Raw genomic sequence first — 16,322 nt, 5'->3', positions numbered from 1 at the left:
GTCCCATGACTTCAAGAAGGTGGGAATAACTATCACATGTGCTTGTAAAAGAAAAAGAGAACTGGAAATAGTGAGCAGCACATATGTCTACCAAATCACTTAATATATTGAAAAACTAATGGTCAGCTAGTTAACTAACTGACCAACTGTATGTTGGTACCAGAAATGTTTGGTAATGTATCACTAACAGAATTAAAGTAGACATGAAGTAGAGCAGGGGTTGAGTATAGTTCCAGAAATGCTCAAGGATAGTAAGTGTAGTAGGGCTCTTCAGGCACAGAAATAGTTATTAGACTCTCCAAGAGAACATGTTTTTTAAAGGGGAAAGCAGAGGGATAAGGTCAGATCTTAGAGAATACATATAGGAAGCTGAAAGAGGAATAACCGGTGAGATCAGAAGATAACCATGAGAGTATATAATTGTGAAAAGCCAAGGGAGGAAAGAATTTTAGAAGAGTTAACTATATTAAATGTAGTTATAGAGGTATTATAGTGTCTGGACAGGACAGTCTGGGCAGAGACAGTCTAGCACTGATGAGGAAGGGCCGGTTCAGTTAGGAAAACCAGTTGAGGTCATACAGCCTTGAGCATCTGGAAAGAAAATTGAAGTTATCAAGGCAGGACAATAAGAATAGTGAACAAGATCCCTAGCAGTTTGGAGACAGAGGTAGGGGGATATATACCATAAATATTTATCGGACAGGGACACCAACTTCAAAAATCTGCTATCTATTATTTGTTAGAAATTGCACCTGAGCTTTATTTCTCTCATTTCATCACCTTAGCAACCCTGCAAAGTAGGTATTTTCATTGTCATTTTACAGATAGGGTACTTGAGTTCAGAGCCAGTAAGTTGTAAGAGATGTATATGTGTTTAAATTAGGGTTACATGAATTAGTAAAAGACAGAAAATAATTTTAAAACTAGATCTACCTTGGGCTTCCCTGGTGGTGCAGTGGTTGAGAGTCTGCCTGCCGATGCAGGGGACACGGGTTCGTGCCCCAGGCCAGGAGGATCTCACATGCCACGGAGCGGCTGGGCCCGTGAGCCATGGCCACTGAGCCTGCGCGTCCGGAGCCTGTGCTCCGCAACGGGAGAGGCCTCAACAGTGAGAGGCCCGCGTACCGCAAAAGAAACCCCAACAAACTAGAACTACCTTAATCCCAAACAATTATTTTCTCTTGGATACACTGGGCTTCCCAGGGCCCTCTCTCCTTTTACCAGGATTTGAAAATATATATTTAAGTGGAGACAAAGTGGACACACGGGTCCCTACATATAATGCATTCATTTTTTTCCTATAGGAATGTATTTGTCATTTACTTATTTCCAAAGAATATAAAGGAAAAGCAGATATTACATATCTCTTTAAAATAAAGCATGTTACAAAACAACCAGTAGATCATGCTCTCCATTTTGCAGAAACCAAATACCTAGCAATCTATGTATCTAAAAATCCTGGAAAGAATATACATCAAAATATTAACACTGGTTATCTTTGGGTGGTGAGTGTGAGATCTTATTTTCTTCATCTTGTTCCTTTTTCAGTCTTTCTTCACACTTTCTACAATAAGCATATTATTTCTTTTGTAAACATAACCCCACACACAACAAATATCATAAATTTCCATTTCATATTTTATGTAGCAAACAGCAATAAACGTTATACAGATTAAAACTTCACTCTCATCTGAACTATTGGATAGTTAGCAAATGAGTTTTCCCCTCGTTCTTAATTGCCCCAGTGTATTGTTTCTGTACTTGTGCAGCCAGAGTTGGCTGGAATTCCACAGGATCCTCATCCTTACTTCATGAAACAAAACAAAACAAAACATGCACAAGACCTGAGATCTCTGGATCTCAGCTGGGGTTGGAGACAGACGAGGAGCAGCACCCTCACACAGTTTGGATGGGTATGCAGATCGGTCTTAGCCTAAGAGCTATCGGAAATCCCTCAACTCAACTCTAGACGCTTCCGTTGCCTAGCTACGAGAACCACCTTCAACTCCCCCCACCGCCTCTTCAAGACCACGCCCCCTTCTCCCTCCCACCTCTCCGGCGGGGGCGGGGAGCCGGGCCGCTTTAGCCACTCAGAGCCCTCTGCGGCGGGCCATCGAACGGTGATTGGAGAAGCGCATGGGCGGTACTTGGGGAGGGCCTTCCGCGCCTGGGAGGAACGTCAGCACGTTGACGCGGGGGTTTTCTCTGGTCGGCCCAGCAAACCCTTCCCGGGTTTGTGAAACTGCGCTTTTGGCCTCTCTGTGCTGGGGCGAGGAGCGCAGTATTCCGCTCGCTGGTCGGCGCGGTTATTGGCCTTGGTTCTCGGACTGACCGCCCTCACCTCCCGCCCGGCCTCTCCTCCGGGCCCATCCTCGTCAGGGGCGCCTCGCAGCGGCGGCGGCCCCCCAGACTCGGCCCAGGACAACTAGCGGCCCATCTCCGCTCCGGGCTCGGATGGGAGGTGGCGGGAGGAGCGGCCTGGGATGTTCAGTCTGATGGCCAACTGCTGCAGCTGGTTCAAGCGGTGGCGGGAGCCCGTCAGGTAGGCTGGAGCCGGTTGGCCGGGTGTCTTTCTAGAGGAGGGGGCAGCTGCGCCCCAAGGGTCGGACGGGGCGCCGCCTGTCCTCTTTGCGCCTGGACGAGTCTCCCAGGCCGCAGGGGATGCTTTCCCTCCCAGTTTGATATATCCCCTCAGGGAGCGATAGGAGAACGTAGACTTAATGTTTAGTTGCAGTTAAGTTCTCATCCGTAATGCTTATTATTGTTATAATTTAAATGGGTCCTAATTTCTTAAAAAGTTGTGGATTTTGTGTGTGTGTGTGTGGAATTGTGTATTTTTCCTCTGAAACTTTTGTAATGGGAATTTTTTTTTAATAGGGAAGAATGGAATATAGTTTTCATAACATCCACAAACCCCTTCCCAACACACACATTTTGTTTGAGAACTTGGGCTTGAAATCTGGCTCCACTACTTAATAATTATATGACTTAACCACTTTTGGCCCCATCCTCCTCATATTGAATGAGAATGATAGTATTTATGCTTTAGGAGTTTTGTATTAAATGAGAATAACTGATGGAAAGTGTTCTTAACTGTAGTGTAGCTTCAATTTTTATATGAGATTAAGCCCTTTAGTTGAAAGAGTCCACTTCTTGATGTTTCATTTTGAATGCTAGATGTATTAATATTTAGAGCCTGCTACTTGGTATTCATTCATTTGCTGAGAAAATACCATGTGCCAGGCACTGTGCTAGGAAGAAGTCAGTGAAAATGATGCTTTTAAAATTGAGCTGCTCAACCAATAAAGGTACCTTAAGTTAGTTGGTCTTTATAAATAATGTTGATTTTTTATAATTCTACTTTAGAATTAGGCCAAGGGTAAATTATAGCAAAAGTTTTGGGTTTTTCAATCATTAGCATTTCAAATAAGTATTTGCCATAAGGATGAACTATCCTTTAAAGAATGACTCTGAAAAGCTACACTTATAAGGAAAACTATATGCCTATATTTGGAAATTTGCTTTAAATGAAACTTTTGAATTCTTCTCCCGTTATTAACTCATAAATGGATGTGAATCTTTTAGATATAAGTGATGTGATCAACTTTTAAGAGTCAAAGATGTGTTTGGGTGTGTAGACTCTGATTTAATTTGTTTTAATCATGTTCTGGTCTGATTGCCCAGTCTCTACTAAGATAGGAGGGTTATTCATAATAGATGGCCCTTTATGTTTTTCCTCTATGTCTGGTTTTTAAAAAATATATTTTATTTTTGTAAGAGAGCACAGTAGTAGCATGTGTCCTTTTAACTAAAAACATTCAAAAACTTTGCACTCCAAAGGAATTTTCAATTTAATTTATCATTCTTTGTGTTTGCTTCTCCCAGTAGCTATAGTATAATAGTCTCTGGGATGATTAAAGAAGACAGTTCAGAGAACAGAGGATGTATTGATTTCCAAGTGGAACAGATAATTGGATTTGATTAATAAAGCAGAATTGAAATTTAACCCTATAACTCAGTTTATTTTCTTCTTTAATAAGTAGTAGCATCAAGATCTGAGCTGTCCAATAGGGTAGTGACTAGTTGCATGTGGCTGTTGAGCATTTGAAATGTGCCTAGTCAGAATTGACATGCTGTAAGTGTATAATACAAAGTGGATTTTGAAGATGTAATATGCAGAAGGGAAAAAGGTAAATTATCAGTCTTTTTTTCAGTTTGATTACATGTTGAAATGATAACATTTGCATATACTGTATTAAATAAAATATAATATGTACGTTATTTTCACCTTTTATTTTCATTTTTTAAAAGGCAGTTACTAGAAAATTTAAACTTATATGTGTGGCTTGCAGTGTATTTTTATTGGACCTTACTGAACTAGATCATGGCATAATATGAAGGACATGGGTAAAATCTCTCATTGTTGGATAGAGCTAACTGTCAAAGGACTTAAAAACAAATTGGGTTACACCTATCTTTTAAGTACCTTTGTTCAATGCCTGGTTCATAATAGTGGCTGAATAATATTTGCATAGTATTTTATGTAGTTTGATTACTCCTTAGCAAATCCTTAAGTAAATATTAAGGAAGTAGTCCACTTACTGGAATAAATGAGAGGTGAGCAAGCTGATTTTAAAAATATATCAAATTTTGTGCACTTAGGTATATTGTTCTGTATTTTTTAAGTTTTAGGCTGTGCTGTTCCTTACTGAGATTCCTTTTCATGTTTTTATACATATATATGTATATATATTTTTTGGCTGTATTGGGTTTTTGTTGCGCGCGGGCTTTGTCTAGTTGCGGCGAGCAGGGGCTACTCTTCGTTGAAGTGCGTGGGCTTCTCATTGCTGTGGCTTCTCTTGTTGCGGAGCACACACTCTAGGCACGCGGGCTGCAGTAGTTGAAGCACGTGGGCCCGGTAGTTGCAGCATGCGGGACCAGTAGTTGCAGCACTCGGGCCCTAGGGCGCATGGGCTTCATTAGTTGTGACTCACGGGCTCTAGAGCACAGGCTCAGTAGTTGTGGTGCATGGCCTTAGTTGCTCCATGACATGTTGGATCTTCCCTGACCAGGGATTGAACCCGTGTCCCCTGCATTGGCAGGTGGATTCTTAAGCACTGTGCCACCAGGGAAGTCCCCCACGTTTATATTTTATGAAGATATGTTTGTAAGTGTGAGAAGTGAGTGTATGTAAGAGAGAAGATGATCATTATTAATACACTATGTTCTGAGATTACTTTGCTGACTTAACTACTGTATACTGCACCCTTTGGATTTACCACCTGTTCTCACTAAGATTCTCTCCCAGCAAGCATATTATTCTAGAGACTGGGATCAGGGATTAGATGGCATATTCAGAACGTGTGATAGGGACAAAGCAGGAGTCAGAGGTCAAGAGTTAAAAGTACCAGTCTAGGTCAGGAGTCAGACCAGGATGCTAGGGAATTCAGGAACACTGTATCTGCGATTGTTAACCACCAGAGAGAACCTAACGTAGGCTCTGCAGCTATGTAAAATTAACCTTGAATAGACTAAAAGCTATACTCACAGATAAGTAAGTGGCTTGCTGCTGTAGAAGCAGTGCACTATAGTAGTTTTTTTTTTAACTTTTTATTTTGAGATCATAATACAGTGATCAAAGCTAAGGGATTAACTTTGGTACTGTACTATTAACTAAATTATAGATTTTATTCTGAGTTCACTCATTTTAACATCTAATGCTTTTTTTCCCTGTCCAGGATCTAATCAAGGATTCCACATTGCTTTGTTGTGTGTCTGTTCTCCCTCAATCTATAATAGTTCTGCAGGTTTTCCTTGTCTTTCATAACCTTGAGACATTTAAGAGTACCTGTCAATTGTTTTGTAGAATACCCCTTACAAAGATGTTGCTGCATAAATGGGTAAAGGAAATACCATGGAGGTGAAGTGTCCTTTTCAGTACATCATATCAAGGGGTACATGATTTTGATATGTCTTATTACTGCTGCTTTTAACCTTGGGCACTTGCTTATTGTGGTGTCTGCCAGATTTCTCAGTATAGTGTTTTGAGTCAAACAGATTTGCGTCTGAATCTTAGGAGTTTTGGCACTTTCCCCCCAGTCAAGTGTGGATAATTTTTGTTTTATAACATTTTGAGAAAGAAAATGTATGCAAGTACTTGATGCTTTGCACATAGTAGTTACTCAGCAAATAATACCTCTGATCTTAGGAGATAAGTGCTGATTAGTAGGTTACCTTCTTCAATTCATTTTATACTTATCAGTATAGATAACCCTCCTTTCCTCTCTTTCTGTTAGTGGAAGAAGGGTTCCTTTTTCTTTCCAAGTCTAATTCTTACATCTGTGTGCTTAATTCCATTTCTTCCCATTTCCTGGGAACTTTAGGGGTGCAGCACTCAGTCAGAGATCACAGAAAGAACTTCTGGGATACAAGACTAAACCTACACTTTTATCCAAAAATTTATTGTCCAATTTTATCATCAAAAATACAAAATCTCTTTCTCTTCTGTCTTCAGAGCTTCGTTTCTGTTCTTCCTTTAGTACGTAAACGTGCTCAAGCCTCTCTTACCCAAAAAATAAACCAAATGAAATGTTTCTTAATGCTGCTGTAACAAATTGCTATCAACTTAGTGACTTAAACAAGTTTATTATCCTACAGTTCTGAGATCAGAAGTCTAAAATGGGTCAGCAGGATTGCTTGCATACTTTCTGGAGGGTCTAGGGGAGAATCTGTTTTTCTTTGCCTTTTCTAGCAAAGAAAGAGGCTGCCTGCATTCTTCGCTTGTGACCCCCTTCTTCCGTCTTCAAAGCCAACATCATAACGTCTTATCATAACGTCTTCTCTCTTCTGTGCTCTCCTGCTTCCTTTTTATAAGGAAGGACTCTTGTAATTACATCAGGCCTACCTGGATATTCCAAGATAAGCTCCCCATCCAAGATCCTTTAGCTTAATCACATCTACAAAGTTCCTTGTGCCATGTAAGAAAACATAGTCACAGGTTTTGGGAATTAGGATGTGGACATCTTTGGGAGGTTGTTATTCTGTGTCTACCATCCTAAACAACCCTGTCCCTGCAGCCGATACCCTTCTTCCTTCCCTTTACTCCACACTTAACAATTGGCAATGTATGAGTGGTACCTTCTCAGCTTCCTCCCCTCTCAAGCATTCCTTAACTTCCTGCAGTAGAAGGCTTTCACCCAGACCCTTCAGTTTTTCTTGCTACACCAGATGCTGCCTGGTTATTAAATCCAATGGATGCTTTTCAATCTTTTGGCATCAATTGACACTTAAGATCACTCTCTTCTTGGAATTCTCTTATTTCTTTTTCCTGAATTTAAAATTTTTTCACCTTTCCGCCTATTTCCTTTTCTATATCTTTTTGCCAGTTAGCCGTTCTTCATCCGACTCCCAAGTTTGCTTCAGATTCTGTCTTCAACTCTCTTTTCTTCTTCTACATATTCTCCCTTTATGGTCAGTCGCACCATATAGAGAGACTTCAGCTACCACCTCAACATTGACTCTCAAGTCCATATTTCCAGCACAAAGACTCATCCACCACTTAAGACTTACATATTCAGTTACCACAGAATCTTCAATCTGAACACATCTAAAAGTGAACTTACATCTTCTCTCATGCCAAATTGCTTCTGCCTTCCTTTTACCCACATCAGAAGCCAAGAGTAATCCTGCACACCTCTTTGTGCTTTGTTATCTCAAATCATCAAATCCTTTGGTTTATACCTACTTAGTACAATTTGTGTGTCTTGCACTCTTTCAGCCTTTTCATACCCACTGCTCCGTTTTAGATAAGGTTTCCATTATTCCTCTCCCAGATCTCTTTGACATACTTTCCACTGTTCCCCTCTGATTAATGCTCCATACTGTCAATGATCTTTTTAGTATGCAGCTGATTTTAAACCTTAAGTCTTTCCTAATTGCCTTCAGGATAACATCCAAACTTATTACTTACAGAATACTTGCAATTTGACCTGAGTCTGGCTATATGGACTCATCATAAGCCATTCTTTTTCTTCCTGTCATTCCAGATTTAGGGTATTTAAGTTCTCTAGTCCCTCCATTCCTCCCTGAATGCCCTTCTCTTTTTTGACTGTTCCTAATTATACTTAAATCTCACTTGGGAGATTCTCTCCTTCAGGAAATTCTTTGAATTCCAGCTAGATTCTTTACCTTGCATTGTGTTTGCTTATTAGCCCCTTGTATTGGTCTCTACTTACCATGTATTGTAATGTTTATTCAGTTTGCCTAGTCATACAGGATGTCTTGTGGACAGGAGCTGCTGTTATTTAAAAACATTTAATAAAATAGATAACTAATAAGAGCATGCTGTATAAAAAAATAAACAAAATTAAAAAAGAAATAAAAACATTTAAAAGTAATGTATATTTATTGTTATTTAAAGGTAATGCATGTTTATTGTAGAACATTGAAAGCACAGTTAAGCAGAAAGGGGCAAATTTAAGTTAACTCACAATCTCACCCACCAGAGATTACCAGTTTTTGTATTTTGGTGTAGAATCTCTTACATACATGTAAATTTTTTTAAACAATAATGAGAAAATAAAGTGCTATTTCATAGCTTTTTATTTATTTATTTTGCCTTAATGTATAATTAACATCATTTTACATCATTACATATTTTTGTTCAACATCTTTTTAATAGCAGCAGAGTAACGTGTTGAGTAGATTCACCAAAGTGAATTATTTTTAATTATTTTTAATTATTCCTGTTATTAAATATTTAGAATGTTTAAATTTTTTTTTTACTGTTATCAACAATGCCTTGGTGAGCATCCTTATATAAATGTCTTTGGAAATGGAATTCCAAATCAAATGATATGAAAAAGTTTAAGGTGTGTGATATATATTGCCAAATTGCTCTTCAGAAAGACTTCTTGTTTTTTTAAACCAATTTCTACTCCTACCAGCAGGGTAAGAGAGTGCTTTTTTCCTCAAAAAATAGAAGCCATCACTTTTTCATTTTTTCCAGGTTATGGGGGAAATGTTATCTGCTTTTAGTTTCTATTTTCTTGATTACTGGTAAGGTTAAAAGTTTTTTCCCTTAGACATTTGTATTTCTTCTTTTGAGAATTTCCCAGTGATTCCCTTTGCTGTTTTTCTATTGGCACAGGTCCATTTTCTTATTGATTTTTCTAAAAGATTTTTTAAACGTTTATACTAGTAACCCTTTCACTCTAGTATATGTTGCAGATACTTTTCTTTCTTTTGTTATGTTTTTAAATTTTTTGATGGTTTCTGAAGCATAAACATTAAATTTTTTAAATTCAAATGTATCTTCTTTCAGTGTAATATTTAGGAAGTTCATCACCACTCCAAGATTATATTCACCTATACTTTTTTTTTCTAGTACTTTTATGTTTTAATTTTTAACATTTGAATCTCTGTTGAAATTTATTTTGTGTATAGGGAGCAGCCTTCATCCAGGGTACAGAGCACAAGGTCTGTCAAGTCATGGTTCTCAGTAAATATCTGGACCCTGTCAGCAGTTCCTAACCTTTATGTATTATCATTTACATACTCACAACTCCGATTATTTATACCAGGTAGCATCTAGTTGATGAAATGGTAATATAACATATGATAGAATATATGAGTTTAAAGATGATTTCCAAGATTCTAGCAAGTGTTGGAAGCAGAATTTTGGAAAGGGTGTAATTTTACCTGGGTCTTGAAGAAATTTGTGCTTCCTATGCTTTCCATGAGCATGATTTCAGGAACAGCCCACCTAGAGAGGCAGAAAATTAACATCAATTTAAAGGAAGTAATTTTGGCAGCAAGAATTATGTAGTATAATTTAAAATAGTAAAAACATATTTTTACCAGTATTTAAAGAACAAGAAAAATATAGTAAGTACTCATGTGCTCACTACCTAGGTTTTACAAATATTAACCTTTGGTCATCACATTTCAGTTTTTTTCTGAAGAAATGGATAAATCCTTGAAGCTCCCTGCACCCTATTTGTCTCATACCATCCCTTCCCTGAGGTAACCACTAGCTAAAACTAGTTTCTTACCCATCTGTGTTTTTCCTTGTCACAATTCAGCCTACCAAAGCTTTAATTCAAGTTTATTAGTAGATTGTTATTCACTGTGGCCAAGTCTAAAAGAAGAGACTCACATGTCACAGTAAGCATTGTGGATTGGTGCTTTCTGTGTATCAGTATGGTATCTGGTAAAACATGCCATGATGTGGTATGTTATCTCTGCTAGGAATTTTTTCAATGGGGAAACAGCACCCTATTAGCCATCTTGCTTGGTCTAAGTAAATATAACTGTAAATCCTAGACTATTTATAGAAATGGCTGGTTCTTAATTTCTTAATTAAGCTGTACATACAGATTAGCAAGGATTATCTGATGTGCCATGGGCAGAAGTGGAATAGCTTACACTTCTTTTTATCCTCCTACAGCTTCTTGTTTATTCATAGTAAGAATCTCAGAATTTTAGGAAAGAGATCTAGAGATATTTTGATTCTACCCCTTTATATTTTATTTTATTTTTCAATTAAAAAAATAGTTTTCATTTTAGATCAATTTTAGGTTTACAGAAAAACTCAGCAGAAAGTACAGAGAGCTCCCATATACCTTCCCTCCTCCTAGTTTCCACTATTATTAACATCTTTCATTAGTGGGGTACATTTGTTACAATTGATGAACATAGTAATATATCATTAGCTAAAGTCCATAGTTTACATTATCTAACCTTTATATTTTAGAAATGAACAAACTGATACTAATAATTTCACTTGATCAGGACTTCAAAGGTAGCATATAACCCCAAGTTTTGCCCTCTTTTTAGTGCTTCATAAATTTAGAGAGTTATTTTGATGCAGTATTATCCTGGACTCTACAATCTGAATTAAAATGTCAGAAAATAGTGCATTTGTATAATAAAATCACACCATAAATGTTTTTGGTAAAATTTTTTCATTGTATTTTTTTTGTGGTAAGTTTTTTGTTTTCTCACAATATATCATAAAACAGTATTCCCAAGTCCCTTTTCATATGTATTTGTTAAATTGCTCCATGTAGTTTTAAATATTTTAAGTAATACATATTAATTTTGATGTGTTAAATTTTGCTTCATAGTGTTTCAGTGAAGTGCTTTATTTTAACTTGCATAACATTTTTTTTTTTTTTTTGCGGTACGCGGGCCTCTCGCTGTTGCGGCCTCTCCCGTTGCGGAGCACAGGCTCCGGACGCGCAGGCTCAGCGGCCATGGCTCACGGGCCCAGCTGTTCCGCGGCATGTGGGATCTTCCCGGCCCGGGGCACGAACCCGTGTCCCCTGCATCGGCAGGCGGACTCTCAACCACTGCGCCACCAGGGAAGCCCTGCATAACATTTTTGAAGTTAGGAATAGGTTTTATGTAATTATCTCTTTTGAAGTATTGTCTTCCTTAGCTGACAGATGAGGAAGTTTAGAGTTGTAAATGTTCAAAAGATTGTAATAATGTCTTTAAGAAAAGATTCAGAATTCAAATGTTTTCTGAGTCTAAGTTCAAAATGCTAATATTATGTGGCTTATATTTTAGACATATTAATTTCTATATCTGTTATATAAAAAGGGACCCTGAGATAAAATATGTAAAACAGTCTTTGGCTCTCTTAATCAATCCCTACTTTTTTTTTTTAACTCAGAATTATTTTAGTTTTAAAAATATTTCTCACTGGTAATTATTACCTTGAAACCATAAGCATGTAAATTTATTCAGAAAACTTCAGTCAGTTTGATGTAAGAAAATAGGTAATTTTAATTACATTCTCTAATATTGAACTGTTACTTTGTGAAGATTTATATAAATTAAATCCATTATGTATGTTCTCAACTTAAAGTTATATATTTTAATTTTACTTAGTGTTTACTTAGTAAATGGGGTATCAGAAAGTATGTTTATGTTCTTTCATTCAGTAAAGATGCATGATGTATGCTCAGCACATTTGATCCTGGGGCTGCAGAGTTAAGACAAGTTCTAGTTGAGAAGACTGTATGAAAAGTTGCATGAATAAGTTAAGGTTTATTTGCTGTGTTAACATGCATGGGCAAGAAGGACTGGGGGAAACCCCAGCCTTAAAGGCTTGCTGGGGAGTGCAGAAGAAGAGGCTGCAGAGTTTGGATTTGATTCTGTTTAAGGATTTTAAACAGAAAAATGCCATTGTTAGATTTTCATTAACATCATGGTTAGGTTTTATTAACAACATGCAATTCATAACCTTAGTAATCTACCTATTATTAGGTAATCTACCTTCTCTTAGCTCTAGGAAGTAGGTTATGATTGTGATAGACTGAAATGTGGGGAAAAAAATTCCAAAATATTTTGATGAAAATGAGCCAGACTACCTGGCTATCTGGTTTGTATCTCTGTGTGTGTGTGTGTGTGTGTGTGTGTGTGTGTGTGTGTGTGTGTGTGTTTATAAATGTGAGTAAATTTTACGATAAACGAGATGGTTCAAGTTTCCCTTTAAAATAATAATAATTATTTTTACAAACCATTGTTTTTAAACTTCCCATGGAAACTGCTGTTAACTAATTTTTATTAGCACTGTAACCTTGGGTAACTTGTATCTGCTCTACTTGCAGGGACAGCATGAAGATAAATGATAGGGTAAAATAGCTTTGAACTATCAAGACACGCCATATAAATTCAAAGCGTTGGTATTGCAGGGTTTGGGAAAAGCTGAGAGCATTTATTTCTGAGGTACTTAATTTGTGGCAATTACCAAAAAGATCCTTTTATTTTACAAAACTTTGTAGTATTTGATATTGTTCATCTCTTAACCCTTCTGGAAACTGTTCCCATCGCTGCCGTTTCTTTGGTGTCATTTCTTTCTGGCTACAATTTTAAGGGTTTCTTCAAAGGTTCTTGGGGTTCTGTGTTCCCTGTCCCCTGGCTCTTCTTCCTTCTGGTCTCTTTCATCTGTTCTTATAGTTTTAACTACCACGTATATGTCTCATAATCCCAGTCCAGGTCTCTCCTCCAGCTTCAGACTTCAGTGTGAGACAAGCACTACTGTCAACATGTGCAAAACTGAACCCATTAATCCTGCTCTATAATCTGGTCCCTGCCCATCTCGCTGGTCTCATTTGTAGACTCCCTGTCTTGAATTTTATTCTGTAATAAGAACAGCTATAGGTTGAGCACTTACTGAGTGCCACAAGCATTGTACACCTTACTTGCATGTCTTATGTAATTTCACCACATCCCTATGGGATGGATATTTTTATTATCCCATTTTACTGATGAAATTCTGAGAAGTTAAATAATGTGTCCCAGGTCATATAGCTTGGAAATGGCAATTTTGGGATTTGAACACAGGCTGCTCTAACACCAAGTTTGTGGCTATATATCAGAGTACCCACAATCCCTATATGTTACTTGTTACTAGTAGAAACATACTGTACATCTTACAACAGAGTCCTTTCCATGTCAGCCTTTCTAGTTTGGTATATAATTCAATACTCAGGGATAACTGTAATAAGAGCTAAGTGATCACTTTCAACTTCTGGGAAGGTCACATTATTACCTATATTATGATACTGGTTCCTTAAGTAGAAGTATGTCGGGTTCCTTTTAGACTCAATACACAGTTGTATTGAGTTGTGATTGTGTATGAATGTAACAAGCATGTTCTCCTTTTGCTTAAGGCTGCTTTCCTGAGATGTGCTCTTAATGCCTGGGTTTAGCAACTCAGCACCCTGCCAGTTCTTACCTCCTTGGTGTGGTGTCTTCTCAGGCAGTGTTCTTAGTCTGGAACCTCTTCATCCTTCCTCCTATTTTCACCTTCCCCTTGCTCGGCAAACTTCTACATTTTAAGAACTTAGCTGAGGCATCATCACCTTGTGTAAGAAGCTTCCCAGACCTTCTCCTGTATCTCTAGGCTGAATAAAGTCTTCTTGCTCTGTATTCCTTTAGCATCTTGTATATATTGATAAGCATTTTAAACTGTCATAGTGTCATAATGTACAAATATTTGTTTACGTTTTAGTCATTCTCATTAGATGATGAGCACCCTGGGATAGAAATCATGTCTCAGGAATTTTTGTGTCCATAGTACTCAAATGCCTTATGTACTTTTATTGAATTACTTCCTGACCAAATGACTAAATGATTGCTTTTATTGCTAGTGTCAACTTTCTAGACACTATAAACCTAAGAACACTGTTTATTATTTTTTCAGTTGAAGGACTAGTGTATTTGATCAATAATCATAAGACTAAAAAACATAGTTTTTTATTTCTCTGTTGTTACATAGCATCACAGCCAAACTGTTCCCAGTGATAATTTATCTTATTTTAAAAAGCTATAATGACATGTACATTTTAAAATGTTTTAGATTGAATATATTCAATGTTTAAAGAGTTCCATAGAATTTTGAGTGTTAGGTGATTGTTAGCCTTTTAAACCCATTCTATTCTGAAAGTATAAATTTAATGCTTTGTTATCAGGCATTGCAGTAATTCATGCTGTGATTTTCATTTGTACTGCTAATGTTATGTTCTTTCATTAAGGCTTTAATTACCTCAAATACTTAATTAAAGCTGTGTTTTCAAGTATATGGCATAATGATATTAAAGATTAGCTGTGTACTTGCAAGTGTAGTCAAAATAAAAGTAGAAATCCAGAGAGACTTATTTCGTGCCAGTCTCAGCATGATTATAATTTTCCAAAGTGATTTTCATGTTTGAAGAACTTTTTTTTGTTTGAACCTAATATTCTGTTTAAAAAAGGAAAGCTTTTAAGGTAAAACCTAACATTTTTCCTTGATAGCTGCTTTAAGAGTAATGTTTCAAAATGTGTAAAAGTAATTATTTGGACAGTGATTTTTTTTTTTTTTAACTGAAATCTTGACAAGAATGGAGGGGGGGAAACATAAAATGCTACCTTTGTAGTAGAGAATGAAGGGCCATTTTCCTCAAAAAGGTATATTTGAGATTTTTTACTCTGGCTCATAAGGGATGGGAAAAGGATCCATGATGTTCCCAGGAACTGCTGACCCAGTTGATATATGTTTGCTGTGTGGTCTTCTGTGACTTCTAGAATAGGCATGGTCAGCTGCTATCTCTTCCTGTGCCTGCCTGTGCTTTCGTTTTACAACAGTCATCACACATAAATCTCTAATGCCTCTTTTCTTGCTAGGCTCTAAGGTTTATGATGGCTAGGGATTGTGGATGTTTGTTTGCTACTGTGTAATCGGTGCCTAATCAATAATTACAGAATAAATGATGCAAACAAGCAGAAAATGGGGATTTGTTCCCCAAAAGTAATTGTTTTGGTCATGGTGATGTTTGAAGCACTATAGATCTTGAAATAAATTATTAAAGAGAAATTGAATTAGCTTTACTATTGTCTAATTCATTATATATGTAGTAACTTCCAAAATATTCCAAAATATTTATCCAAAATATTGTTTAAATGCTATACAATCCATCTTTTTTGGATAGTCATTTATTATATTTTATTTAAGAAATTATTTTGTACTTAAATTTTGTTCTTTGATATTTGGAAGTTATGAATTCTTCAAACAAAATAGTAGTTATACTCTACATATCTCAAAGCTTCCTTAAGAAGTAAACATATTTTTCAAAGTTGATAATACAGGTAAAACTTTCCCGTGGATAGAAGTACCCAGACCTCACATACTACCTCAGATCCGTAAATTCATAATCTGCTGTGTGCCTCTTTGGCATTTCCACTGACCCCACCACTGACTGACTGGGAATGGGGTGTGGGGATGCTGCTAATTATGACTTAACACTGACGCAAGCATAGACGTACTTTAGTTTATTCTTCATGGTGGATATAGGGATGGTTGAAGCATTTACAAAAGACTAAGGCTCCTGGATAACAAAGGAAATTAACATGAAGAGTAAATTAATTTCACTTACAAAAACCAAAGTCCTCACCATGGCCTACAAGGCCCTACGTTATCTGGCCTCTGATGCGTTTCTGACTTCCTGTCCTTCTTCCCTGCTCCTGTCTCACTGGGTTTTACCACACTGGCTTCCTTGCCTTTGCCCCAGCTGTACTCTCTTGCCCCAGATATTTGCATAAGTAACTCCCTCCTTCAAGACCTTGCTCAGACTTTACCTTCTCTCAGTGAGGCCTGCCCTGATCACCTATGTGAAACTACAATCCATATCCTGCTCTACTTTATTCTTTTTTCTATAGTACCTAATCACCTCTAACGTATGATATAACCTATAATTTACTTCTTTCTTTTTTTTTTTTTTTTTTTTTTTTTTTTTGCCGTACGCGGGCCTCTCACTGTTGTGGTCTCTCCCGTT

At 37.2% G+C, this 16,322-nt stretch overlaps 1 protein-coding gene across 5 annotated transcripts in view; it reads left to right on the top strand.

Moving 5' to 3' along the window:
* Positions 1–2,197: 2,197 nt before the first annotated feature.
* The window catches only part of ARL13B (ARF like GTPase 13B), a 77,535-nt gene continuing 63,410 nt past the window's right edge, over positions 2,198–16,322 (top strand). For 2 of the 5 annotated variants that reach the window (XM_055086052.1, XM_007101622.4), the window contains exon 1: positions 2,198–2,542. In XM_055086052.1, the coding sequence (XP_054942027.1) occupies positions 2,484–2,542 (59 nt within the window). In that variant the 5' untranslated portion in view covers positions 2,198–2,483. Of the gene's footprint in view, positions 2,543–12,509; positions 12,736–16,322 lie in introns of those variants that run through there. The other 3 variants (XM_007101625.4, XM_055086053.1, XM_055086056.1) reach the window with 3 other exon arrangements.

Source organism: Physeter macrocephalus, chromosome 1 (assembly GCF_002837175.3).
Source record: "Physeter macrocephalus isolate SW-GA chromosome 1, ASM283717v5, whole genome shotgun sequence".
Classification (NCBI taxonomy): domain Eukaryota; kingdom Metazoa; phylum Chordata; class Mammalia; order Artiodactyla; family Physeteridae; genus Physeter; species Physeter macrocephalus.
This window is presented reverse-complemented; position numbering and strand designations above follow the sequence as displayed.